Raw genomic sequence first — 27,132 nt, forward strand, 5'->3', positions numbered from 1 at the left:
CTCCATCATCATAACATAACACCCCTTGCAGAGGACTTGTAGTAAAGCCATGAGTGACCTCCACTGCTATTCTGAAATTACTCTGACATTGCAAAAAAAGCCCAAAAGCCACACATGCTGTGAGGGTTTTCATTCCCCTTATTACAAAGTCTCATGTTTTTCTTAGATGCCACATTGATGCTTTTACAAAAAAGTAAAATGTTTCTCTTTAAAAGGCTGATGTTTTCTATTGTATTGTTCAATGCCAATTAATTACTTAATTCATTAGCAATGTAACACAAGAATAGGCATCAAAAAGCTGGTGCTTTGTGTAGATGCCTTTAATTATAGCTAATTAAGTACTGTGGAAGGACCTGATTATACCTTCCAGCCTTTCCTAAGCTGGAGAAAGAAAGAAGGATGCATAGTCTTGAATGTATGCAACAAAAGCAGAACTCAGCAACTACGTGGCTGTAAAAAGAAAGAGTATACAGAAACACTGGGGGATGTATTCTGTATTCAGTATGTGGCTGCACCCTTCACGGATTCTTACATGTGTTACCATTCTGTTTTGGATATCAGTAGGGCTTGAAGTCAGCTGGAGAGGGATGCAATTCATACAACCCCTGAAAAGAAATGGCCTTGCCAGTGTGTCAACCGAGTCTCAAGGCAAGTTGATATAATGCTCACTAAAGTGAAGAGCAGATTTCCAGATGGCCATTGTACATATGGCAAGGGCTACTGCTCCAGCCAAAACTGCAAAAGCCAGCAGAACCCTTTCCAAATGAAATCAGCTTTGACCTTGGAGGATGAAAACATGCCAGCCCCAAAAGTCACTTTAGATGTTTGGGTTCTTTTCTTTTTTCTTCTCCTCTTTTACTCCTTAACTGGGACTGCAACAAAGGCCAGAATCCAAAGAGTTGTAATGAAAAACATCGCTGACCAAAGGAACACCACACTGGGCAGAGCATGTTTCTACTGGTGGTGCACATCCACTTGTGCCTTGGTGCACATAAAATTTATTCCGCCCACGGGTGGGAAAAATAGAGGGAACACTGACTGCTGCTGTCTAAACAGCAGCATAATGCCAGGGAACCATTCCTTTTAAAAGACAGGTCATGCCATCATTTCAAGGAAAGCCTTCCTTGACCTCTTCCAGCCCGCCAACCAGCCAGTCGATTTATTTTTGGACCCCACCGTGTTTGTTGAAGCAGCCTGGTTTTGGTGGGGTGGAATAACAATTAAAGAAAGCCTGTTTATCCTGGGACACCACAGCCATAGTGCCTCCACTGTACATTCCTTTTTCAATTCTATCAAGGCCGAGTCTTCTCTGCATGTCACCCTTGTGCTGGTAACACTTTTGAAACTGATCTAGTTCTACCTTCATTACAAGGAGCTGATTAGGGCTGGTTCTTATATGCTATTGGCCACTCTTGCCCAGCTGGCTGGAGGCTGACTTTTGCTGCCGGGAGCCTGGTTGAACTTCTTAATAAATGGCAGGTTCTCAAAGTGTCAGCCACATATGTTACAGCATGGGATTGTTAACCACGGTATCACAAGAGAGCAATCAGGCAGCCAGACTAAATGCTTCTGTGGCGTATTGTCTAGCTCTGCTGGGCTCTGCAGTTCATTCTAATGATCTTGGGGGCTCTGCTGGGCTAGCTTTAATATCAAGCTTTCTAAACTGGAATCTCATCGTCCCATCTTTCTCCTTCTCGTCGCCTGTGCTGATGAGCAAACACCTTTCACTTTACAAAACCCTTTCTCTGCAGTTCAAGGTAATCTTTTAGCCAGAAATACACTGCAACAAAGAGCTCAGTGGCATCTTCTGAGCTGAACAGAGACATTGTAAGAGGTCAGATTCTAGCAAAAGCACTAATGAGAAGTAAAATATTGTCCATAACACAACATACTTGACCACATTTAAAAGCTACCATATAAATGGTAAGGTCACACCAGCTGATGTTGCAGGAGGTGTTTTTTGTTTGTTTGTTTGTTTTCTTTTTTTCCTGTCCCAGAAGTCTCTCTGGCAACATAAATTCTCAGTTGCTCCAGCAATTTTAATCTGTGGGCTTCGGGGTGAAATGCACAACTGCAAAATCTGACATGGTGGACAAAGGATTGAGATGGCTTGGGAACATGACACCTAGAGCCATTCATCAAATCTAAGTAGCTCATGTTGCAAGAAGCTGTCTCCAAAGGATACAGGGCCAGATTCATGGATGCCTTTACCCTGATGGATCGATTTAGCTATGGGCAAAATTGTACCTTTCTAATTTGGTACTATTCTTCACCCACTCTGCACCATGTAAAAGATGGGACAAGGTGCAGAGCCTGAGTGAAGTGGTCTCATGATGGAACTCAACGCAGACAGGACTTCAGCTCCCATTGCACAGGAAGTAAATGTCCTGGAGATCTTTTAAGTTGCCATCAAGCTCCAGTAGATCAGTGTTTCCACACATCTGCATCCTGGTGAGCCCTAAGTCAATGCTGAACGTTTTCATGACCCGCACCCTCACATTCACCACAAGAGTAAAGAATATCTCACTGACGACAATGACAAGCCTGCATAATTTCACTCAGCATGTGCATACGTCACCACTGAGATAGAATCCTTGAGCCTCAGAGCCCAGATCAGCTGACTTGGGCTTGCAGAGCTGGGACTACAGGGCAAAGAGTGCCCCTTCACCTTTGCAGGATCTCGGTGCCCTTACTCCAACCTGAGCCATTAACCTCGAGTCAAGTGACCCAGACAACCACAGCCGCTTCTCAAGTCTTTTATCGCAGAGTAGATGCACCCAAAGTGTTTCAAGAGCTGGACACAGAATAGTTGTCCCTGATGGGTAAGGACGTGCAGGGAATCATGGAGTGAGCCAGTGGCAGACAATTAACTCCCCATGCATTAAAAGGGGGAGCTGCTATTCCAGTCACTAACATAGCTGAGCTCACAAACGTTGAAGGTTTTGCCCATCCCCAAAGCTGTTTTGGAAACTTTCTTTGCTTTAGAATTAAAATAAAATTTCCCTCACCTCACGATTCCTCCCCAAGAGCCTTTCATGACCCCTCTGCGGGTTGAAAACCATCAGTCAAGAAACTCTGCAGCAGATCAATACCGTGACATTTAAATTTGCAATGTATCCCCTGGTGTCACCTGCACTGCTTCCCCAGTTAAAACAACTGCTGGCTAAAAAATGTATAGCTGCAGTCAAATCAGCAGATACACCTCCTGTTGTGCTGCAAACTCTCCTGAGTAACTGCACCCTTCAGTTACTACATCCACAAACAACCCAAGTCTCCTTAGCCAGCGGCATCCAGCTTTTTCAATCATAGACTCTCAGAATCAGGGGGCTTGAAAGGACCTCAGGAGGTCATCTAGTCCAGCCCCCTGCTTCAAGCAGGATCAACCCCAACTAAGTCATCCCAGCCAGGACCTTGTCAATAACACGGCACACTTCAGCAAGACAAACCATTCAATGGCACCCCCACTTTCTTCAGCTGGACTGACTGGTTATAAACATCATATTCATTTATATTTACTGTGGTTACAGTCTTACTAGAGAGGTTTGCAACACAGTCATGCACCTATCAAGCTAAACAAGGATCAACCGTATTAAGGTTTCAGATCCACCACAGAACACACCGTCTTCGACATCGAGCACAGACACATCTGCAAAAGCTGCTTGACACCATGCTTAGGATGTTGAGTAAACCACTAACCACTGAAAGCAGCTCCCCTCCCTGCCAGCCCCTTGGAGCCAGGATGCAGCATTTAAACTGTGTCCCAGCTCCCCCCGCCCTCCCCCCGGCCCTTTTCATAGCAGGGAGTGGAGGCGGACTCCCTGCCAGCTTTTTCAGGATGGGAAGCAGCACTTCAGCTGCCTCCTGGCATGCACAGGGGGCCTGTGAGGTGAGGAGGTGAGCATTTCCCTTCGCGGCAGCTCTGCAAAGAACCAGAGCCAGGGGAAACTGACAAAGCCCATGCCAGTGGGGACTCAGGCAGCCTTGCTGCTTAAGCCCCAGCCAGCTTGGGGTCGTCAATTCCCCCTCCACCGCAATAGCGCTGCAAAGAGCCACAGTGATGGGCAATTGATGAAATTTGGCGGCAGACTTGGACAGTTCTAATGGCACACCAGTGCGCACACTGGTTGAAAACCACTTTCTTAGACAGTGCAAACCAGCCTGTTAACAGAGATACAATGTCACTTGGTTACATTTAGCCAAACCTTTAACAAACCTAAGGAGCTGTCCTTGAAAATAAACAGTGGGCCTGATTCTCATGCGCAGTGAGAGGCTGAGGGATGACTGCCTGTTTGCTGAGTGTCATGTCAGATCCAGGCTGACGTTGCGTATCTGGAAGTCAAATAGCATCACACTTGGAGTTGCCACTGGTTACTGTTTGTGCTTCCAATTACCAGCGGTCTCCTCCAATCTCATTTCTGGCTTCACAATGAGATTGATGGTTTATTTAAGCTGAATTTAGAAGTGGGGCTTGTGTCTGATCAAACTTGAACCTGCTGGGGTAGAATGGAAGGAGCAGGAAGCATTTCTTAGACCACACTAAGCACAAAGAACAGAGCCCACCTGCCTTCGGAAACCTGCTCTTGAGAGTAACAAAGAATGGCTGGTTCAGGACAGCACCATCTGCCAATGGGAACTTCAGAGATTTCATTGCTATTCAGTATGCAAATTCCTGAAGAGAGAGTGAATCTTTTAAAAAGGTGCAAAGACTCCATTGCACTTGTGCAGTGGTATTCAACTCTGTTTTTCACGCTGTGACACCAGGTCACGGCAGGGAAATGTTCCATCGGGGGCTGCATTATATAGGTCATGAAAGGGGAAGGTATTTCCATTTTCCCACCTGTCTTATCCTTTCTTATCTCCACCACACAGTGCTGCTGCTTCACCTCCCCCTGCTATTTGAGGACTGCACATCCTACATCCCCCACCGGGGAGGCAGTTTATTTTCCCCGGTTGCAGTGGATGTGGCTTCTGCATAGCACTAAGGGTATAGCCTTTGGGTGTCTTGGTGTAATTCTCTCTGGCAGCCTTTCAGTGTATTAACCAATGCAGCGTTCCTCCAGCCTAAGGCGGCAGAACCTCTGTCCCAGCTGTCCTGAATGTTATGGGAGGTCTAGCGGCCAGCTCTGCAGCTGGTATAAATTGGTCATCTATGCTGATTTCCACCAGCTGAGGGCCTGTCCCAGGAAATTCAGCTCTTATTAATTCATTTCAAAGCTATTACTGAAACCAGACAAAGGGCTGGGTCCTCCAGTGGTGGAAATGGGTGTATTTGCCCTGGAATTCACATGGCTATGCTAGAATACAGCAGCTCGGGGTGGGTGGGGGAAAGGCAGTTGAAAAAGGTGGTTTTGATGCTGCACATAGCGAATAAAAGTAATTGCCAGTCTAATAGACAGGTCTTCATTTTTAATCACAGTTTTTCCTGGCCCTTTATAATTACAGCTCATCATTTCCTGGAATGCGTTCCTTGTTTGTATGACGCTGCTTGAAAAGGAACCAAAATTTCTCTCATCTGCCTTTGCATGCAGCATTATGAGGGCATGAGAGTCCTGTGCAAATCAGAGGACACAAGTCAAGTAAAGGCAAACTAAATGCTTTCATTAATTTTTGGCATCTGACCTGATCTGAACCTTTATGAGTATATCTGCAATCACTAGGCTGTAGCAAAACTGGTATTATGACCCCACTGTCAGCCTGCATGCTGGTTTCTCACTTTTTGGGGACTAACAGTGAGGTGTTGGATCCTACAGACATGACTTCTGCCAGCAAGCCATACTGCCACTGACTCCAAGGAGGCTGGTCCAATGTGAAATAGTATGATTTCACAGGATCAGTCCTTCTGAGAACTAGCAGCTTGGGCTTGCTGGGTAAGAACATGTATAATCAAACCCATTGATTTAAAAGATCCATCGTGATCCTCTTGCACTGAAACACTGCAAATTGACTGCAGAGGATTTTCTCTATTCTACTCAGCTACAGAATGAGGAATCAATCGGGGGAGTGCTTGCTCCCAGTTTCTGAGTCTTTTTTTAATGTTATGAGATGAGAGGGGGAAGGGGGCATTGCTATATTTTGCATCGCAAGTGAGAAACGAGAAACCTGATAAATGCCGTGACTTTGGCTAATGAGATTCAGAACTACAGAGGTGAAATTAAACAGGCAATCTGAAATTGCCATTGCCTGTCATTTTTCTTGTGTTTTAATTGGGCAAGAAGATGTAATTAAAGCCACAGTTGCTGTGGCTCATAATAACAACTCTTTTTTTTACATATATTCTGATGGTCCAATCCTGCAAGATGCCCAGTCTTGCAGGTACTTTCAGTTCCTGCCAGCTGTAATGGAAGTGAGGGGAACTGACGCATTACAGGATCAGGTTAGTTAGCTCCAAGTGGAGTTATAAGGTGCAAAACTATTTAGGTAAATCGAGCTAACTGGGGGAAATTATATATAGGCATATTTGGATTCTTGTCTATCATCCAGCATAACTACAGATGTGGCAGGATCTGAGAGACCCAGGGCTGGGGCTGGGGCTGGACATGTATCAGCAGGACAGGGGCTGGGGCCAGAGTAGTGGTTGGGAGATGGGCCAGGGTCCTCTCCAGCCCCGCTGCAGCAATGGAGGGGTTGAGCCTCTGCCAGAACACCGGGCTGGGGACACAGCCCCTGCTGGAGCCCCCACCAACCGCCCGGAGGAGGAAGAAGAGGGAAGCTGGGGAGAAGAAGCCAGAGGGCCCCAGTGTCTGGAGAGACAGCGGTGAGCAGCAGGGCCGTGATGGCTGGGGAGCTGGCCAGGGAGCAGCAGGGCTGGAAAGTTGCATTGCTAGGAAGTCAGCTAGGGAGCAGCTAGGAAGCTATGGGGCAGGGAGCGGCCAGGGAACCGTGAGGTCGGGGAGCCAGTGGGAAGTCTGGAAAGTATCTGGGGCTGGTAGGCAGAAGGGGAGCCCCAAGGTCATTGACCATCCGTGATCTGGCAATATCCCTCGTCAAGGACTGCTCCTGTCCCGAGGGAGCTGGACTGGGGAGGTACGACCTTTAGTAAAGCTGGATACAAACATGACTCATACTCTCCTAAATAGCACAGGTGATTTGATTGCTCTGGGAACAATAGTGAATGGCCTGCTTTAATTTTAGTACCTTTTGAACCTCTCCTGTTCTGTCAGCACAACTATGCTTCCAACCTGAGCTTGAGGTGCTCTGGAGATAGGGAGATGGTAGAATCGGAAGACTTTTCTCAGTGGAAATGATTATTGGTGGTTCTCAAGTTTTTACACAAAGCATCTACATGGCCTTCTCTCAACCTGTGTTTCTTACCACAGCCAGGAATCAGAGCATGTATGGCATATTTCCCAGAGTCTCTCTGTACTGCATCAGTTCTTTGGCGACCACACCGATCCACACATCTTCAGTTAAAACCGATCAGCAGGCCAGAGGCTTAGCTCTGTTAAACTAAAGTGGCTCTACTGACCACAATTCTCAGTAGATGAGTATCTGGCCCAATCTTTTACCCATTCATTGCTACAGTAACAACAATTATGTCTTCCAGCCACACAAATAACAAGCAGTCCTATAGCACCTTAAAAACTAACCAATTATTGTATTAGGTAATGAGCTTTCATGGGTCAGACCCACTTCTTACCCATGAACTTTCGTTACCTAATAAATAAAACTGTAAGGTGTTACAGGACAGCTTGTTATTTGTAAAGCTACAGACTAACATGGCTACCCCTCTGATTCTAATAATATAGATAAATGGTTGTTTTCTTGTCTTGCTGTAAGTGTTTGCAAATATGCCTCCAGAGCGACTGGAGATTCTACCATCCCAGAAAATGCCTTGGATTAAAACATCAACTGAGAGACAAGAGATAGTAATAAGGTCACAATCTGTCTGTTTCTTTTAGTCTTGTCACAGGTGTTGTGAAAAATGAAATGGCCGCCAACTATCTAGCCTTGAAAATAGAGTCTCTTTTTATAAACCCATAACCTGACCAAAGATGGAGCTTCTTCAAGATGATTATGGAAGAAGAAGCTGCAGCAGCTGCTAACAGTAGTTTTGTAAGAGGTGTGCACTTATAATTCTGTTCCCTTACCTAAGAAAGAATAAGCTGAATTCTAAAGCAACTTCATTTCCAAATGTATCTATTCCTAATGAACGTTAATTCAGTTCAAATTATTTGAACCCTTTCCTACTTCTCAGGGACCTCATGTGGATAATGTCTCTGCTATCTCAGTGAGGGGGACCCAGAAGAAGACAATGCTCCGAATTCAAGTCCAGCACAGACTTTTTGTCAGTCTCCCTCATGCAGAATTTTCTGGACTGGCTCTTTCCTGGCGGCCTGCATCCGTAGCAGTAGCAGTGTAGCTACCTTTCCTGTCTTATGTAGTCCAATATTCACTGTGTTGTGTGGGGATTGAACTGTAGGACCATCGCATCAACATCTGGCTGCTTTAGGTCTTTTTTTGTTGTCTAAACACAGGTTTTTCTCCTCCAACTGATCTCGCAGAGAACCTCTTTCAATCTCCCCTTTATATCATATTTATAAGGTGGCAAATTCTATGCTGTTCTCTTAAAGCTGCTCAGCACATGGATGTCTCACAGTATTTTCATGCTTTTATTCTCTATTTACTCTTATTTGCCTTTCAAAATATTTTAAATAATGTTGGTTAATGCTGCCAATAGTTGTGTCTATGGAGAGTAGACCATAGTACATCAGTCCAACAAAGCACTTATGCACATGAATTATCCAGCTGAATGAGGTTTTCAGAATTACTCAAAACACAGATACAAAAAGGTATTTAGGATTCAAACTTTTAAACAGAATTCTTCTTCCTCAGCTAGCTATCAGGTAGTCCTTTTTATTGAATTAACACGATGACACTTTACACTCTATCTCATAAACGCAACAAACTTTAGCTGAAAGATTCTATTAGCAGCCTAAGAGGTGTTATGCATTGTCTTCTGCTTTCAGGCTTCCAACACCAGCACTCATGTGCCATTCATTGGTGTTCACTGATGTATTACCATTTGTTTAGGTTGCATCTGCTAGTGTTTGAAACAATGGCATGAAAATCCAGAACTGTGAAGCCATCTTTATGTAAGCACAACATTGCCAAGGATGAGGTTTTGAAATAAAAGATGACCCCAGTCTGCTGGAGTAGCACTGGCAGAAAATTGGTAAGTCTTCTAAGGCCTGGTCTTTACTAGACATTAAAGTCAATTGTAGATATGCAATTCTAGCTATGGCGATTGCTTAGCTGGACTCGACTTACCTACAATCAACTTATCTGGCTGTCCTCCCAGAGGGAGGTCAACAGAAGAAACTCTCCCATCAACCTCCCTTACTCCTTACGATATTGAGTACAGAAGTTGACTGCCAACCCCTGATAGGTCGATTTCATGAGTCTCGACCAGGCGCACAAAATCAAACTCCAGAAGATCGACCCTGACCAGGTCAATCTTCCGTGTAGAGAAGACATGCCCTAAGTGTTCCATCAGCATGGCATTTGAACTGTGCGTTTGACAGGGTATAAGAAAAGCCGGTCGGTTGGCATGATCATTTCATTCACTCTGAAAAATGCTGTGGCTATATTATCCTATCAGTTGCTGCTCCTTATCATTGGTCTGTGTAAACAAAGTCCAGCATGCCTGATGCTTCCTCATCTTCTCTCATAGCTGGCCTGTCACAAATAAAATATATGTGCACAGTCAGCATAGTGTACACATTTTGTCTGAGTGGAATCTTAAAATCTGTTTTTCTTTATAACTTCCTGAAATAATTAAAAGTTGGCCCTTTATTTTTCCTAAAGGAATTTTCCAGGGCTCCAAGCCCACTGCTTTTGAAAAAATGAATAATCTGGCATTCTTTTTGTGTCTGCATTCTATACCTTATTTTCTGCATCTTTTCTATCCTGCAATAGTTTTACACAATTAAACAGCAGATGACGCTCCTTTCTTAACCTTATTCTTTTTCTCAAAACCTTCATAAAATGTTCTCAATTCTGTTTTGGTTTTCAACTGCTATCAATGTCAGAAACCGTGGAATTCTCACTGAAATACGATAAGACGACTCAATAACCTACATTTTGCAAATAGATACAGACTACTTTACCTTTGAAATATAGTTTTGGTAACTTTGAATACCTAGGCATTGGATTAATGGGTATTAAACTTGTGGCATATCTAAGTATAATAGCTAGCTTTGTTGTATATATATAAACAGGAAAATCTTTTTTGTCAATATTGTTAAACTCCTTCTATTGCTTACAATGTTTAATCCATTAGGTTCATTTCAAGTATAATCAACAATTCACCCACAGTGGCTTTCATCCTTAAAGACTTTTCAGGTCAAACTATGCTGCACTCCAACAGCATAGGTGGACACGAATTTTTTTTACCTGACATGGAGCAGAGACTACCACCTATTGATTGAAACACCAGTATTCATTACAATAACATTTAGATTGTCTCTGGAGTTCTTCAATCCTCAGAACTATCAATCTAAACCCTGCTTAGTTTATGAAAGTAAACAAACTCAAATAACTGTAGGAGAGAAGTAATGTGATCAATTTGTTATCACCTCTGGAGGACTAAATTCAAATAGAGATTAAGAATCAAAAGAAGCTTGGAAAGCACAAACTTGTCCACATCACATAAAAGCCCCTTTGACTTAATTCAGAGAAGTAACCTGTCTGCTCAGGAAAGATCCCAGGACTGGGAGTGAAATACATTGGCAACAGGAGTCTGACCCTACCTTCATTAGGCCAGGTCTAAACTAGACCTTAAAGTCGATTATAGATATGCAACTCTAGCTACAGCAATTGTGTAGCTGGAATTGACATATCTACAATTGACTTACCTGGCTGTCCTCACAGAGGGAAATCGATGAGTCTCTCCCATCAACTTTCTTATTCCTCACAATACTGAGGAGTACAGGGATCGACTGTCAACCCCAGACAGTTTGATTTTGCATATCTCTAGTAGGCATGTGAAATGTAACCCTGGAAGATTGATACTGACTGGGTCAATCTTCCATGTAGTCAAGACATATTCTTATTAGTGTGTGAGGGGAGTGCCGGGGAGAGGGAACTCTCACAAATCTGAGGATCTGCCAGGGAGTTCCAGGGAAGGTGAGTGCTTTGAAATAATTTAACGTTTGTCTTTTATTACTCAGGTGACCCTTCCAAACAATATCACACCCACTCCTGGTTAAAACCTTTGGCATTCTGGCCCTGGCTGCACCCTGTGCTGTTATCTGCTCACATTTAGAAGTGCTAATGCTCATTAAAGACCTAAGAAGGAACTTCTCAAAGGTGCAGAAGGCTGCAGGGCATCCCCAGCAGTTGCACTTTTCTCTGTATTTGAGGCCTTTAAAAACTCCTGCCCAGAAAAGAAGACCAACGTAAATACAGTGCTGCAAAATGTTTACTAGAAAAAGAGACTTGTGGGAGAGCAAGCACTCCTCCCTTGTTCTTCTAATATAGCTGTGCGTAGAATTTACTCAGGGCCAGATGTGAAGCTTATAGGAATGATTCCTATTAATTTGAATGGACTTTGGATCTGGTGCTTGGAGATGTTCTGTGCAAAACAAACTATGTCATGGAAAAAAACAGGCCAGTGCACAGAATACTTATTTTAAATGAACTGAAACTCCAAAATGATGAGTAGTGAGTTTATATTCTTAGTAAATTAAGAAAGAAGCTTAAGCAAAATGTATATTTCTAGGCAAAGAAATAATTTCTTATTTACATTAATTTGTGCCAGTGCGTGCAAAGATGAGGATATTTGCAGGAAATTATTAATATTTATAGCTCATTAAAAATATGTACAAAATAACTGTCAGGACCTTGGTCTAACCAGGCAAAACTCTAGCTGAAATCAATGGGACTCTTCACTGGTGTATAGACAAGAGGATCAGACTTTGTATTTTAAAATCTGCTTCAACTGTGATAATTTAAAACTTTAATTACAGACTCAGTGACAAGACTATCTATGAAACATCTTTCCTTTAACCAGTATTTCATCATGACTCTCACCAGTAGTCTACGCAGCGAGTGAAGAACTACAGCTGCCGGAAAGTATTTCACTGTAGATGTGCTAGGTTTCATCTGTTTTGTTGTGTGTAACTAATTACTTTCTTGAAGGTTAGTGGCAACAAAAATTAAACTCAAAGCCAAAGCCCAAATCAGAAACATATAAAACTTACTTTGCTTATCCCTCCTGAAAATGAAAATGCTAGGGCACAGTCTAATATTTTAGCAACTGCATAAATGGGCATGGAAGTAGGTAAGAAACCATTTGCTCTGAAAAGAATTTCACACTTTAGTGGAGAAAAATGTTGACTAGTCTAGGGTGGCTTTTATTGGATTTTAAATTAATTTCTGTGACACAGGCGTGCCACAAAACCTCGGTGATGAATTCTTGCTAACGTCAAAATTATTTTGGGATATAATTTTAACAACAGTGCCTATAATTCATGAGAGTAAAGTCTTCTGGGAATTTACTGCATAATCTTATTTGCCCTGTCCTTGTTTTCACTCCCTAGTATACTTCCCCAACCAGTCTAGGTTTTAAAACACATTTTTTTTTCTTCAGCAGAGCAGAGAAGCGGAAGTGGGTAAGAGACCTTATATGGAACTGTACCAAACAGGACCGATTTTGAGCAGCGGGTAAAGATCACACTGTAGCTAACATAAAACAACAGAGGAAAAAAAATCCCTTTTGCCTTCTATGGTCGAGAGCAGAGCTTTGCTGTGTAGACATATGGAGAAATACCTATATTATAGAACTGCACGGGACCTTGAGAGGTCATCAAGTCCAGTCCCCTACCCTCACAGCAGGAATTATCCCTGATATTGTTATTTTTTTTAAATCTAACTTGCCCCAGATCCTTGAAATGCCTCCTCATTGATTGAGCTCACAACCCTGGGGTTACAAGGCCAATGCACTAACCACTGTTCTGCTTGTTTAATGTTAAAAAGGAAGAGCCAAATCCTCAAGTCCTAACACTGGACTCAGACCTCCTCAAATAGTCCGGCACATGGGGAAGTTTCTCTCATCTTCTCCTTTTCTTCCCCCTGCGATATTAGAATCATAGAATCCTGGGGCTGGAAGAGACCTCAGGAGGTCATCAGGTCTGTCCCCCTGCCCAAAGGAGGATCAACCCCAACCAAATCATTCCAGCCAGGGCTTTGTCAAGCTGGGACTTAAAAACATCTAGGGATGGAGATTCCACCACCTCTCTGGGTAACACATTCCAGTGCTTCATTACCCTCCTGGGGAAATAGTTTTTCCTAGTATCCAACCTACATCTCCCACTGTAACTTGGGACAATTGCTTCTTGTTCTACCATCTGCCACTACTGAGAACAGCCTCTCTCCATCCTCTTTAGAGCCCCCCTTCAGGAAGCTTAAGGCTGCTGTCAAATTGCCCTTCACCCTTCTCTTCCGAAAACTAAATAATCCCATATCCTTCAGCCTCTCCTCGTAGGTCATGTGCTCCAGCCCCCAGTCATTTTTGTTCCCTCCATTGGACCCTCTCCAGTGCATCCACATCCTTTTTTAGTGGGGGTAGAGGGCACAAAATTGGACACAATACTCCAATCCAGTAACCATGGCGTTCACCTTTCAAGGAGGGGAAAGACCATATTCGGACACAGACTTGCTAACCTGGTGAGGAGGGCTTCAAACTAGGTTTGCCGGGGACAGGGGAGCAAAGCCCGCAGGTAAGTGGAGAACATGGAAACCTGGGAGATGGGTCGGAAGTAGGAGGGAGCATGGGCAACAATGTCAGAGTAAAAAGAGGGCCAGGAAAAAACTGGGGGGAAAGTTCAAATCAATATCTAAGATGCCTATATACCAATGCAAGAAGTATGGGTAATAAGCAGGAAGAACTGGAAGTGCTAATAAATAAATACAACTATGATATTATTGGCATCACAGAAACTAGGTGGGATAATACACATGATTGGAATGTTGGTATTGAAGGCTACAGCCTGGTTAGGAAAGATAGACAGGGAAAAAAGCGGGGAGGTGTTGCCTTATATATAAAAAATGTGCACACTTGGACTGAGGTGGAGATGGACATAGGAGATGGACGTGTTGAGAGTCTGTGGGTTAGTTTAAAAGGGGTGAAAAACAAGGGTGATGTCCTGTTAGGAGTCTACTACAGGCCACCTAACCAGGTGGAAGAGGTGGATGATGCTTTTTTTTAAACAACTAACAAAATCATCCAGAGCCCAGGATGTGGTGGTGATGGGGGACTTTAACTATCCAAATATATGCTGGGACACTAATACAGCAGGGCACAGACTATCCAATAAGTTCTTAGACTGCATTGGAGACAATTTTTTATTCCAAAAAGTTGAAAAAGCCACCAGGGGAGAAACTGTTCTGGATTTGATTTTAACAAATAAGGAGGACTTGGTCGAGAATTTGAATGTGGGAGGCTGCTTGGGTGAAAGTGATCATGAAATCATAGAATTCACAATTCTAAGGACTGGTAGGAGGGAAAACAGCAAAATAGAGATGATGGATTTCAGGAAGGCAGATTTTGGTAAACTCAGAGAGCTGGTAGGTAAGATCCCATGGGAGGAAAAACTGAGGGGAAAAACAACTGAGGAGAGTTGGCAGTTTTTCAAAGAGACATTATTAAGGGCCCAAAAACAAGCTATTCCCCATGTAGGAAAGATAGTAAATATGGGCAAAGACCGCCTTGGCTTAACAAGGAGATCCTGCATGATCTCAAACTTAAAAAGGAATCCTATAAAAAATGGAAACTAGGACAAATTACAAAGAATGAACATAGGCAAATAACACAGGAATGCAGGAGTAAAATTAGAAAGGCTAAGGCACAAAATGAGCTCCAACTAGCTACAGGCATAAAGGGTAACAAGAAGGCCTTTTACAAATATATTAGAAACAGGAGGAAGACCAAGGACAGGGTAGGGCCATTGCTCAGTGAGGAGGGAGAAACAGTAACGGGGAACTTGGAAATGGCAGAGATGCTTAATGACTTCTTTGTTTCGGTCTTCACAGAGAAGTCTGAAGGAATGCCTGACATAGTGAATGCTGGTGGAAAAGGGGTAGAGTTAGTTTTTGAAATAAAAAAAGAACAAGTTAAAAACCATTTGGAAAAATTAGATGTCTGCAAGTCACCAGGGCCTGATGAAATGCATCCTAGAATCCTCAAGGAGCTGATAGAAGAGGTAGCTGAGCCATTAGCTCTCATTTTTGGAAAGTCATGGGAGACAGGAGAGATTCCAGAAGACTGGAAGAGGGCAAATATAGTGCCCATCTACAAAAAGGGGAACAAGAACAACCCAGGAAATTACAGGCCAGTCAGCTTAACTTCTGTGCCAGGAAAGGTAATGGAGCAGGTAGTTAAGGAAGTCATCTGCAAGCACTTGGAAGGTAGTAAAGTGATAGGGAACAGCCAGCATGGTTTTGTAAAAAACAAATCATGTCAAACCAGCCTGATAGCTTTTTTTGACACGATAACGAGACTCGTAGATAAAGGAGAAGCAGTGGATGTGGTATACCTAGACTTTAGTAAAGCATTTGATACGGTCTCGCATAATATTCTTATCGACAAACTAGGCAAGTCCAACTTAAATGGGGCTACAATAAGGTGGGTGCATAACTGGCTGGCTAATCGTACCCAGAGAGTAGTTGTTAATGGTGCTCAATCCTGCTGGAAAAGCATAACAAGTGGGGTTCCACAGGGGTCTGTTTTGGGACCAGTTCTGTTCAATATCTTCATTAATGATTTGGATATTGGCATAGAAAGTACGCTTATTAAGTTTGCAGATGATACCAAGCTGGGAGGGGTTGCAACTACCTTGGAGGATAGGGTCATAATTTAGAATGATGTAGATAAATTGGAGAAATGGTCTGAAGTAAACAGGATGAAGTTTAATAAAGATAAATGTAAGGTGTTGCACTTAGGAAGGAATAATCTGTTTCACACATACAGAACGGGAAAAGACTGTCTAGGAAGGAGTACAGCAGAAAGGGATCTAGGGGTTCCAGTAGATCACAAGTTAAATATGAGTCAACAGTGTGATGCTGTTGCAAAAAAAGCAAACATGATTCTGGGATGCATTAGCAGGTGTGTTGTGAACAAGACACGAGAAATCATTCTTCCGCTCTACTCTGCGCTGGTTAGGCCTCAGCTGGAATATTGTGTCCAGTTCTGGGCACCCCAATTAAAGAAAGATGTGGAGAAATTGGAGAAGGTCCAGAGAAGAGCAACTAGAATGATAAAAGGTCTGGAGAACATGACTTATGAAGAAAGGCTGAAAGAATTGGGCTTGTTTAGCTTGGGAAAGAGAAGATTGAGGGGGGACATGATAGCAGTTTTCAGATATCTTAAAGGGTGTCATAAGGAGGAGGGAGAAAACTTGTTCTTCTTGGCCTCTGAGGAGAGAACAAGAGGCAATGGACTTAAGCTGCAGCAAGGGAAGTTTAGGTTGGACATTAGGAAAAAGTTCCTAACTGTCAGGGTGGTCAAGTACTGGAATAAGTTGCCAAGGGAGGTTGTGGAATCTCCCTCGCTGGAGATATTTAAGAACAGATTAGATAGATGTCTATCAGGGATGGTGTAGATAGTGGTCGGTCCTGCCATCGGGGCAGGGGACTGGACTCGATGGCCTCTCGAGGCCCCTTCCGGTCCTAGTGTTCTATGATTCTATGATTAAGGACCAGAGACAAAAGCAAGAAGAACCCCTTTTAACTTGGACAGCAGTTTAAACCAGATTAAAAGAAATGGACAATAACAAACTGGGAGAAAAAACAGGGGCTACCAAAGTGCACTCAAAAGAACTAAAGGCACCTTAAAGAGCAGTCATCCTTAGGAAAGACCTTTTTAATGTCCTGTCCACTGATCAGGAGCTCTGGCTTTGAGCCTGGGGCCCTCACTCAGAAATTCAAGCACCACTAACCAATGTCAAGTGAGGCCTTTGGTGAGAGTACAGATGGAAATTATGTTAGGTGATAAGATACAAACAAAACAGACTAATCTGACAGCAGGTTTGGAGACAACGGGAAAGACACTTAGCTAGTGTAGCTACAATTCTGACCCATAAGGAGTGGTGCTGACAGCCACCACGGGCCCTGGGTCAAGATGGGAGGGGGCCCCAGCTTTGTGCATGTGAAAGGGGAGGAGCCAAGGGCAGAAGGGGTGGGGCCAAGGGCAGTCAGCCCTTCGTGCTGCCTGGATTGTGGCACTGCTCCCCCACCCTCACAGCTGCATGGAGCGGTGTTGCCAGGCAGTTCAAAGGGGCCTGGGTCTCCCTTGCCCTGCCCCCCGTCAGCAGTCCTGCCCATAATTAGCAATACGTAGTGGTGATAAAAAGTGAATAGAGCCTTATGCTGGACTTTGTAAACTGAGGACCCAACAGCGTGGGACATAACATGCCATGAAGATGAGAAACAGTGTACTTACAACAGTGTACTTACTGAAAGGCCTAGGTGAAAAAAAGCTCTGGAGACATTTTAATGGGAATTTGCTTACAGAGGTTGCTGCTCTTGTCTGAGTGTAAAGGGAACGTGTCGTCTTCTTGCTGAGATAAAGCAAAGCCCATGGGGCAAGAGGGACATCACAGACCATGGGCATCATGAACTTGATTTTAATAATAGTGGGCAAGTTTACAATCTCGTAGAGACGAAAGTTAACTATAGCTGACAGACTTTTGTCTGGAAAAGTTCGAATGACGATAAAGAACAACTTGGGGCACTAGTTGTATATTGTCACTCCTGGAGAACTTGGAAGCTGGTAACCTTTCATCTGAAGCCAAAAACCCTGTGCAGTACCTGAAGCCATCGCCCTTAAACTTCACTGTGACAATGTGGATGGCAGGATGTGAAAAAAAAGCGAATGTCTTCTCCCAAATGTTAGCCTTGCAATCAACTCTGCCTACTGCATGTGCAAATCGATTAAGCTGCCTGATACAACAAGCTTTTGTGGTCCCTGCAAGGAATTTTCCAAAGCACAGGATAATGGTTCTATTCTTCCACGCCCCCCAGTTAGGAGTAAATCTCCCAAACTGCTTGTTTAGGATTCAGGGGAAAGGAATTGATATTTGCCGCTTATCGGGTCAGGTATGGTAGAGTCAAGGCACTTCTGCATTAGCCTTACTTCTGCAGAACGCTTCTGCCCTTGGCAACACATAATTAAGACAGGCATGAAAATCATTTTCAATGTACGAAAAGGAAATTATTCTCCTGTTAACGGCAGCCACAGTTACAGGCAAGCTACACTGCTTACAAAAGAAAGCACAGAAGAAAGGACATGCAGCCCTATTCTAACTAAAAATAATGGCCTTTCCCAGTAGACTCATAAGGTATAAGTTTTTCAAAAGAAAATTTGCACCACACATTGCTCTGCAGATATCATCATCTCCCTGAGTCTCCTTCATTTGCCTTCATAGGACAATAAGCAGACAAGCAGTGAGACTAAGCTGAAGCTTTTGATCACAACACATTTTCCCACTGAAATATTTTTCTTTATTAGAAAACAAAAGTCATAGGGCAGCAAAAAAAATTGTATCACTCTGTAAAGCAAGACTGTCAAAGAGAATTATCCATGAGTGCATCTGTGAAGGAAATATTTGACTGGGTGAAGCAGAAATTTCAAAAATAACAGCTTGGTCTGAATATGGCTAGCTGGCTTCTCCCCGAAGACCTCATTTTAGCTTATCTTAGAGAGAGCTGGAGGGTGTGGTAGCACATTCCTTATCTTTCCACACTTTTACACTCAAGAGTACCAAGGATTTCATAGCTCCATAGATTCCAAGATCAGAAGAGACCATAACGATCATCTAACCTGACCTGTAAAACACAAGACACAGAACTTCACCACAATAAGTCGTAGAGGAGATCTTCTAGAAAACCGTCCAGCCTTGCTCTGAAAATGGTCAGTGATGGAGACTTCACCTCGACCCTTGGTAAACTGTTCCTGTGGTTCACTACTCTCACAGTTAAAGTACGCACCTTTTTTCCAGCCTGAATTTGTCTCGTTTCAGCTTCCAGCCATTAGGTCGTGTTACACCTGTCTCTGCTAGACTGACCATCCCACTATTAAATATTTGTTCTCCACGTAGTTTCATATGGACTGAAATCACGTCACCCCATTGCCATTTTGTTAAGCTAAACAGACAGAGCTCCCTGAGGCAGGCACTGTGAGGTATGCTTTCTAAGCCTTTTTTCATGCTCATGGCTACTCTCTGAAGCTGCTTCAATTTATCCGCATCCTTCTTGAATTGTGGGCACTGGAACCGGACATAGGATTCCAGCTGTGGTGCCAAATATGGAGGTAAAAGAAGTTCTCTACTCCTATTTGAGATTCTCCTGTTCATGCAATCAAGGATTACATTGGCCCTTTTGGCCACAGCATTTTATGGGGAGCTCAGGTTCAGATGATTCTTAACCCCAGCCTCCAAACCTTTGCAGAATCACTAGTTCGCAGGATAAGGCTCCCCAAGATGGCAGGTCAACTGTCGAGAAGCTCAGTAGAAAAAATAATGCCAGAGGAATGGCTGAGTTTGCTCATCACGTTTTCTATCATAACATGGACAGATAGATAACTGGTGAGCTTTGATTTCCCTGTACCTCTCCCTCCAACAATCCTCCTTTGCCTCCAAAACGCAGCTCCCTTACTGGACTTGGGTTCTTGATCAGGGTTGCCTCTAATTTTTTTCCCTCTGGGGCAGAATAAATTTTGTTATGTACACAGAAGCATGTGCAGACATGCACCACAATAGAAGCACATGCTGCCAGCTGTGGGTGGCTGTGGTTGTTTTGGTTAATCAGCTAGGTGGGACCTGACTCTCTCAGCTTACAGGGAATACCGTAATACTGCTCTTGATTGGCTTGGGGAGAATACAACAACAATACCTAGCTCTTACACAGGATTTTTCATCAGTAGATCCCAACACATTTTACAAGGAGGCCAGGATCATTATTCCTGTTCCACACAAGGGAAAGCTGCCAGACAGGGAGGTGAAGGAGTTGCCCAAGGTTACCCAGGAGACCAGTGGCAGAGAGGGGAACAGAAACAGTTGCTCTTCAGTCCCAGTCCAATGTTCTATCCCCTAGGTCTTGCGATTGACTAGCCGCCCTTGCTTACTATTTCTGGCTCCTCAGGTAAACTCCTCTAACCTATGTCTTGAAGATCCCTCTGCAGGGCAGGGATGATGGGCTTGCAGCCTGCATTCTGAGGACAAGAGATGAGCAAGATGCAGAAGGTCACATGGCTTCTTAAGGGGAAGAGACAAACATGGGCCTGCTGAGGGGACAGAGCAGTTCTTGGGTGGGCACATGCTACGGGGACTCAAAAGGCCAAATACAGAGGTGATGCATACGATGAAGCAAATCAAGTTCTGCCAGCATGCGTGAATCTCACTGGACATAAGGGAGCCTAAATTACACTCACATGCAAACCAAGAACTTGGAAGATTGAAGTTACATTTTCCATGTAGCTGTGTCTTCCACTGCAGCCTTCTCTTAGCGTATGTCTACCTAGCAGAGTTCTCCCAGAATAGCTTAATCTGGAGATATTATTCCAAAATAAACTATTCGAGAATAATCCACCTACACTACAGAGAAGCCCCGAAATAAGCAAACCTTATTCCAAAACAGTGTGTTTACACACAATAGAGTCTACTTTGAAACAGAGCCATTGGACGCACTCTGGCTTATTTCGAATTAGGCTCTATTCCCTGTCTCCACAGCCCCTATTTCGAAATAAGTGCTATTCCTCATACAATGAGGCTTACCTATTTCAAAATAAGCCAACAACTACTGTGAAGTTATTTCAAAATAGAGGTTGTGTTTTTGAAATAATTTTGCCGTGTAGGCCTACCCTTAGAGGTCGAGGTATGTGAGCTGTGAAAGCAAAACACAGACTTAGTCAGCCAAATCTAGAGATGCTGTCTCAAACTAGTTAAAAATAGCTAGTTTTGGTGAGAAATATAAACAAATACTATCACTGACAAATCTTCTCAGAAAAAATCAGGCTTTTTCTGGTTTTCAACAACAATTTTGGTAAACTGTGGGGTTTGTATTTCCAAATTTCAAATTCTGTTGGTATTTTTTTCCAGGTTTCAAAGGGGCAGGGGAAGTTGGATGGGTAAGTGTCAAAAGTGTCAAAAGACTAGTATATTTTGTTGACAGTGAAATTTTGGTGCAAACACTTTCATTTTTGGCCAAAACCTTTCAGACATCTCCAGAGATGTGTAGGGAGTTTACATTACACATCAGTAAGAAGACACAGGTGTGAACGGAGAGGAAACACTGATCCCCCCAACCTTACTGATTACGAACTGGTGTGAATTGGGCTGGAAGGAAGTGAAAGTTACACCTGCTTAGACTCACCTCTGAATTTATCCCACTGTGTGACTAAGGATAATGTCGCCAATGTTGAGTGTGAGATGTGTCAAGGGCACATGGAGCCCCAGTATAGATGCTATTTAGGTAAATACTAGCAGAAATGAATGGAGACAAATGAATGGAGACAAACAATTAATACTACAGAAAGGAACTGAACTACATTTCACCCAAGTTTAAGACTCTCTTCCCTTCCATTATCTAGTGAACATACATATCTATAAAGTGGGCTTTACAAAATGAGGATCTGATTGGTTGATTCCACTGGTATGGCATATGACACCGTGAAAATGCCCATAGGCATAATTCACTGAATGAAGTTATAGTGCTAGTCATGGTACCACGGCGCTTAAAGGTGGTTTGTAGCCTGACAGTCTCTCCACTTTGTGTGCCGTTTTTGCAGGCCTGGTATTATGACACAAGCAGGGCATTGGCCATCTGTCCATGGAAATTAAAGGCTCGTACTACAAACACTGTCCAGTGGCAAATCAATCAGTAAGGGGCCTGCCCTGATTTCAGCAAAACCACTGGGAGCTCTGCTGCTGACTTCAATGAGAGCAAGAGCTGCCTGTTGACCTCAGACAAATGTTGATCCCATGATCTCAGTCTAGACCCAAACGCTGCCCACTTACTTATGGAAGAGTCCACTCAGCTTCAAACTGGACTAAGTGTGTCAGCAAGGCTGGCCCTTTGAGAGCTGAAATTCACACCTTGACTGATCCTCACTAGTTTTAGGGCACATCCTGCCACCCTTGCTGGGCTGAAAAGCCCCACTGACTTCAATGGGATGACTCATGTGAGTAACCGGTGTCCTGGAGTTGCATTGATGGAAGTTGATAACTAAAGCGTGCACACAATGAGAAGAAACAAACATTGACCTTTGCCAGTCAAGGTATCTTATGCACATGTTGGTCTTAAAAAAAAAAAATCTTTATGCAGGTTGAACCTCTCTAGTCCGGCACCCTCAGGACCTGACCAGCGCTAAACCAGAGAATTTGCCAAACCACAGGAGGTCAATGCTGTCTAGCACGCTATCAACAGTTCCGCTACTTACTGGGCTCATACAAGACATTTGGGGGTGAATTGCAGCTGACTAACAGCACTGAACACTGCGAGCCAGGACTGGTGGCTGTAAATGAACTCTATGGGACTGTGGAAAATTTGGCCAAACCCGTGATAAGTGGACACCTGGCTAACTAGAATCATGCCGGACCAAGGATGTTGCTGGACCAGAGAGTGCCGGACTGGAGAGGTTCAACCTGCAGTCTTTTGCTGGTATCTCTTCTTAAAAGCGGCTACCGCATATTCTTACCATTTTTGCAGACAGGACAACACTGTTCTGGTTCATAGACCGGGTTGACACATTCAGGAACTGCGCAGTCTGCTACAACACAGTGAACTTCATTGCTGGGCTCACAGCGACACCATTCACATGGAGAGGGCTAGGAACAAACCTAAAATTAGCCCATTTTCTCCTGCAGCTCAAACGTGTGTTACATTAATATGTTGCCATAAGACAAAACATCTGCGGTTAATACGACTTCACTGCATTCATTCATCATGCGCAACATAAATGCACTTGTAGGACAAAACAGTAAAGTCTGAAATATTTTTAAACGTGCTAAAGAAAATGCTCAGACTTATATTTTTAATGACCACGCTTGTCCTTTCTCCGTTGTCACACTTACCTCTCGCTTATAAATGGATCCAGGACAGGCCAGCTGGGCTAAAACAGCCAACCCGTACTTCTCCGCTCAATGAAATGCGGCTCCTACTTGGAGCTGTGCAACAGGACTGCTCACCGCTGTTCTGCACAGGCACCCCATGAGACACTGGGTTAGAGCTGGGTGTGGGAGAGGGAACTAGAGGTGCCTGGTTCTGGGGGAGGGGAGGGTGATTGGTTTTAGAGCAGGGGAGCTGGGGGTTGGGGATTGGGTTAAAGCAGGGTGCTGGGGGGCACCTGGTTCTGGGGAATAGCGGGGGGATTGGTTGTGTGGGGGGGATACAGAGTGCCTGGCTTGTGAGGGGGAAGGCATTGAGCCACATATTATATATTCACATTAATTTATCGATAGATGGATAGCTATATAGGTAGGTCCAAATAAATCTCTCACGCGACTCTTTGCACGCGACCCACAGCTATTGTGGCTCTTTGTCTCTAACTGGCTGGCCACCCCCAGTCTAAAACAAGTCACCCATTTGGTTTTAGTCTGAAGGCACAGATGGGCATGTTCCACAGACCATGCGCCTTGGTTCACGTGCTATCCTCTTGTGAGCTAGTCTCGTGTTAAGATCAGAGGTGACCAGTGTGATGATTGGGGTGAGGGGGGCGCACTGGCTACGTGAACCCTGCCCTCGCCCTCCCCGCTCCAATCATGCCCCACACCTTCTCTGCCCATGCACCTCCCCCTTCTGCCCTTGTTCCATCCATGCCCTGCTCTCCCCGGCCCACCGCTTCTGGTGCGTGCCGGGCAGCCCTGGCCCCCAAAGCATCACAGCCTAGGAGTACAGCAAGCTAGACAGCTTGTGCTGCTCTCAGGCTGAGTCACTCTGGGGGAGACCGCTGTGCTCATCAGCATCGGCACAGTGCTGATGTGGGGTGTGGTGTGGGGGGGCCTGCAAGGGGCCCCCGTACACCCTCCCCCATATCACCTCTGGTGAGATTGATAAGAGCAGCATGCTAGCAAACCTCAGCGCTGTGGCTTCTCCCAGAAAGGGGTAGGGGGCCTGCATGGTCTTCAAATGCACACTCCTGTCATGTGCAAACTCACAGTTACACACCACCCTCATTCCCCATGTATGTCGCCGCTGGCTCAGCCAGGTCAGAAGCCGGAAGCTCTACGGCGTTGCAGCCTCCTGTTAGAAGAGTGGTGATGCTTTTCCAGAATCAAGAATTTCCACTGCTTTTCCTGTGGGGCAGCGATTCTATTTTTGTTCGGTGTTTGCAGAGTGTGCAGCACAAGAGGGTCCAGCGTGGACCCCACGGCACTCCCCTGATTTAATATTTTTTAGCCCCACCCTCAAGAAGGTATTTAACAATAGACCCAAGCTGAAGCTAGAAGCAGTCCTACTGAAGTCAAGGCGCTGCTTAGGAACCAACTGAACCAGATACATTGTAGGATTGTCCGTCTATCGTGTGTACCTTTAACATGATAGAGTTGTTTTCATTTCACTTCTCTTCCCGTGTAAGTGGGAGACAAAGAAATCTTTTACAAAAATGCACAAGTTGCTGTTTCAGGTCCCTAAGAGTGTAAGTGTGCACAGGTCTGTGTGAGACGAACAAACACGGCGAGAGAAAAGGACAGCAATCAAGGGCTTGCCCATTTGGTGATTTCGTGCAGGGCAGGCTGGAGTGTAAAATCGTCTACGATCTCGCCTGCTGGGTGCCAAGTGTCTGTGTGGGACTGGGCTGCTGCATACCCAGAAAACCACAGTGCACTTTGAGCCACTCCTGTTTTTAACAGCAGTGGGTCACAGCACATGAGGGAACTTTCAGTGTGCGTGAGCAGGGGCCATGCAGCCAGTTACCAGAGGTGGAAAAAGCAGCCTGAAAAGTTACTTGAGCAAACGTACAGCTGCTTTGGAGAAAATGTAATTAAGTAAAAGTCAAGGTGGCCTTCTGGAAAATGACTCGAGTCAGAGTATAAAAGTATCCCTTTTGACTTGTGCTAAAGTATCGAGAAATGAAAAGCAGCCTATGGAAATCCAGAAATGCTTCTGGATACTTGAGGAAAATCAAGATGAGGTAGTGCTGCACTTTTACTCAAGTCGTTTTCCAGAAGGACACTTGACTTTTACTTAATTACATTTCCCCCAAGGTAGCTGTACTTTTACTCAAGTAACTTCTGGGGTACTTCTTCCACCTCTGCCAGCTACCGTGCCACTGTTACATCCCAGCATGCCTTGCACTGACACTCCATCCTACTATGCCTTTAGATGGACTGGAGAAAGGGATGGAAAGAGAAATAAAAATGGCTAGAAAATCATTTTATTCCATTACCTGTCAGACACTGAATTCGTGCCTCTTCCGAAACAGCTAATCTCATTAGCACCCAGTGGGTGGAGGCTATTAGATCCAACTCCCTCCACTATGTGAAGGGAAAGCTGCAAGAACGCCATTGAATTCAATGGAATTCCTCCAAATTAAATGAAAGCACAATGCCAATGAAATGTTTCACATCCTGGTGATGTCCCTCATTCGTTTGGATGAGACACAGAGAACACCATGAGCTCTGCTCTTGGCAGGTAAAAAGCTTTTCTGTTCACCTCTAAGGGGTTCCATATGTCTTGAATCAAATCATTTATGTCCAGAAATTCATTTCCACCCTGAAATGGACTAATTAAAGCTTCCCTTGCTCTGTCTGCATGTTTGCAGCCTGTAATCCCCATCAACTCTCATTACTAGTGGCTCTGGCAAATTAGATAACATCAGCACATCCTGAGTTGGGGAAACTGTGTGTGGAGGTAGAAATCCTATGTCTAATTATCTTTACACATTTGGCTCTGCTTTGATTTCTATCTGCAGTATCAGGAAGCTAAATTCCTTTTACTGGCTTTTCTTATTCAAGGCTATTTAATAACTACAAAAACAATACAGAAGAGAGCTGAACTACTTATCCAGGGATCAATAAGAAAATTACTGTTTTGTTCATCCTAAACTTAATCAATAGTCCAGCTAGCTCGTGTGCTACAGGGACACGGTCATCTCACGCATCTTTGAGAATGTCTCTCTCCCCAAAAGTTATATTGGTTTCTGTGCTGCGGATACGCTAGTGCTGCAACCTATTCCACTGCATATGTTTGAGACGGAAGCGCATTAGCAGATGTAGAAGATGCCCCGAAATGACTTTGCGCTGAGCAAATGAGAGATGACAAGTATAACTTTTGCCTGTGTGTTGTTAGTGTTACCTGAAAATGACACTGCAGTAAAATATGATGTGATTTGACACTGGAAGTAGCTTTCAGAATGAGAGAACGTCATACAGTTATCAAGTGAAAAGAACTCTAACTTTTCAGAGAATGAACATTCTGCAGAAGAGAAAAGAATCGTTCATCTGTGTGACCCCCTCTTTGAATCTCTCTTCAGAACCATCCTTAAGCTTTCCCCTTATACTTATGAGCCTCTGATTATGGCACCCACACATACCCTTCCCTGAACCACTGAGGTCAAGCTTGCTGATCCACTTCTATAAACAGCCTCATGCTTTCTTCCACGTCCTCCCTTATACATGGAACATCCTTCAGGAGCTGATCTGCAAAGCCACAGGCCAGCCTAGCCTAGGCTCTGATCGAAAGCACAGTGAAATCAACAGGGCTCTTTCCAATATCAATGGACTTTGGCTCAGAGCCTTAAATTCTTCCTGAAGTTACACTTCTGCAGAGATGCTACAGAAAACTAGCTGAGTGATGTGTGATTTATTTCACAGATGAACCGCTCTTCTATAGAGAGAGATGAGTCAAATGTTGTGAGGAAGGCATTGAAACTGAAGCTGGAAATGAGTGCAGGAAGTGGGATTCATATGGGGCATCTCCAGGTCCTTTTCTGACTTCTCTACCCAGCCCATCTGTTCTGATTTTCCTGCAGGCATCAGCTGCTCATCTTCTGACCCTACGGAAGTTCTCCTCCAGATGCTGCTGCTTTATGCGCTTTTCTTTCTGTTGCAAATAACATCCATGGTGAGTGAGAGCTCTTTAGAGTGTACCGTGCATAACTTGCCTAGTTGTCACCAGCCCCAGGGCTGGGATTTAAAGGTG

The 27,132-nt window shown here is 44.2% G+C and overlaps 1 protein-coding gene across 7 annotated transcripts in view; it reads right to left on the reverse strand.

Annotated features, from left to right (window-relative positions):
- VWC2L (von Willebrand factor C domain containing 2 like) overlaps positions 1 to 27,132 on the reverse strand; it is a 98,475-nt gene that overhangs the window by 45,302 nt on the left and 26,041 nt on the right. For 3 of the 7 annotated variants that reach the window (XM_075000814.1, XM_075000815.1, XM_075000817.1), the window contains one exon: positions 22,691 to 22,820. In XM_075000814.1, the coding sequence (XP_074856915.1) occupies positions 22,691 to 22,820 (130 nt within the window). Of the gene's footprint in view, positions 1 to 8,639; positions 9,676 to 18,496; positions 18,845 to 22,690; positions 22,821 to 27,132 lie in introns of those variants that run through there. The other 4 variants (XM_075000820.1, XM_075000819.1, XM_075000818.1 and 1 more) reach the window with 4 other exon arrangements.

This window comes from Carettochelys insculpta, chromosome 8 (genome assembly GCF_033958435.1).
Source record: "Carettochelys insculpta isolate YL-2023 chromosome 8, ASM3395843v1, whole genome shotgun sequence".
In the NCBI taxonomy this organism is placed as follows: domain Eukaryota; kingdom Metazoa; phylum Chordata; order Testudines; family Carettochelyidae; genus Carettochelys; species Carettochelys insculpta.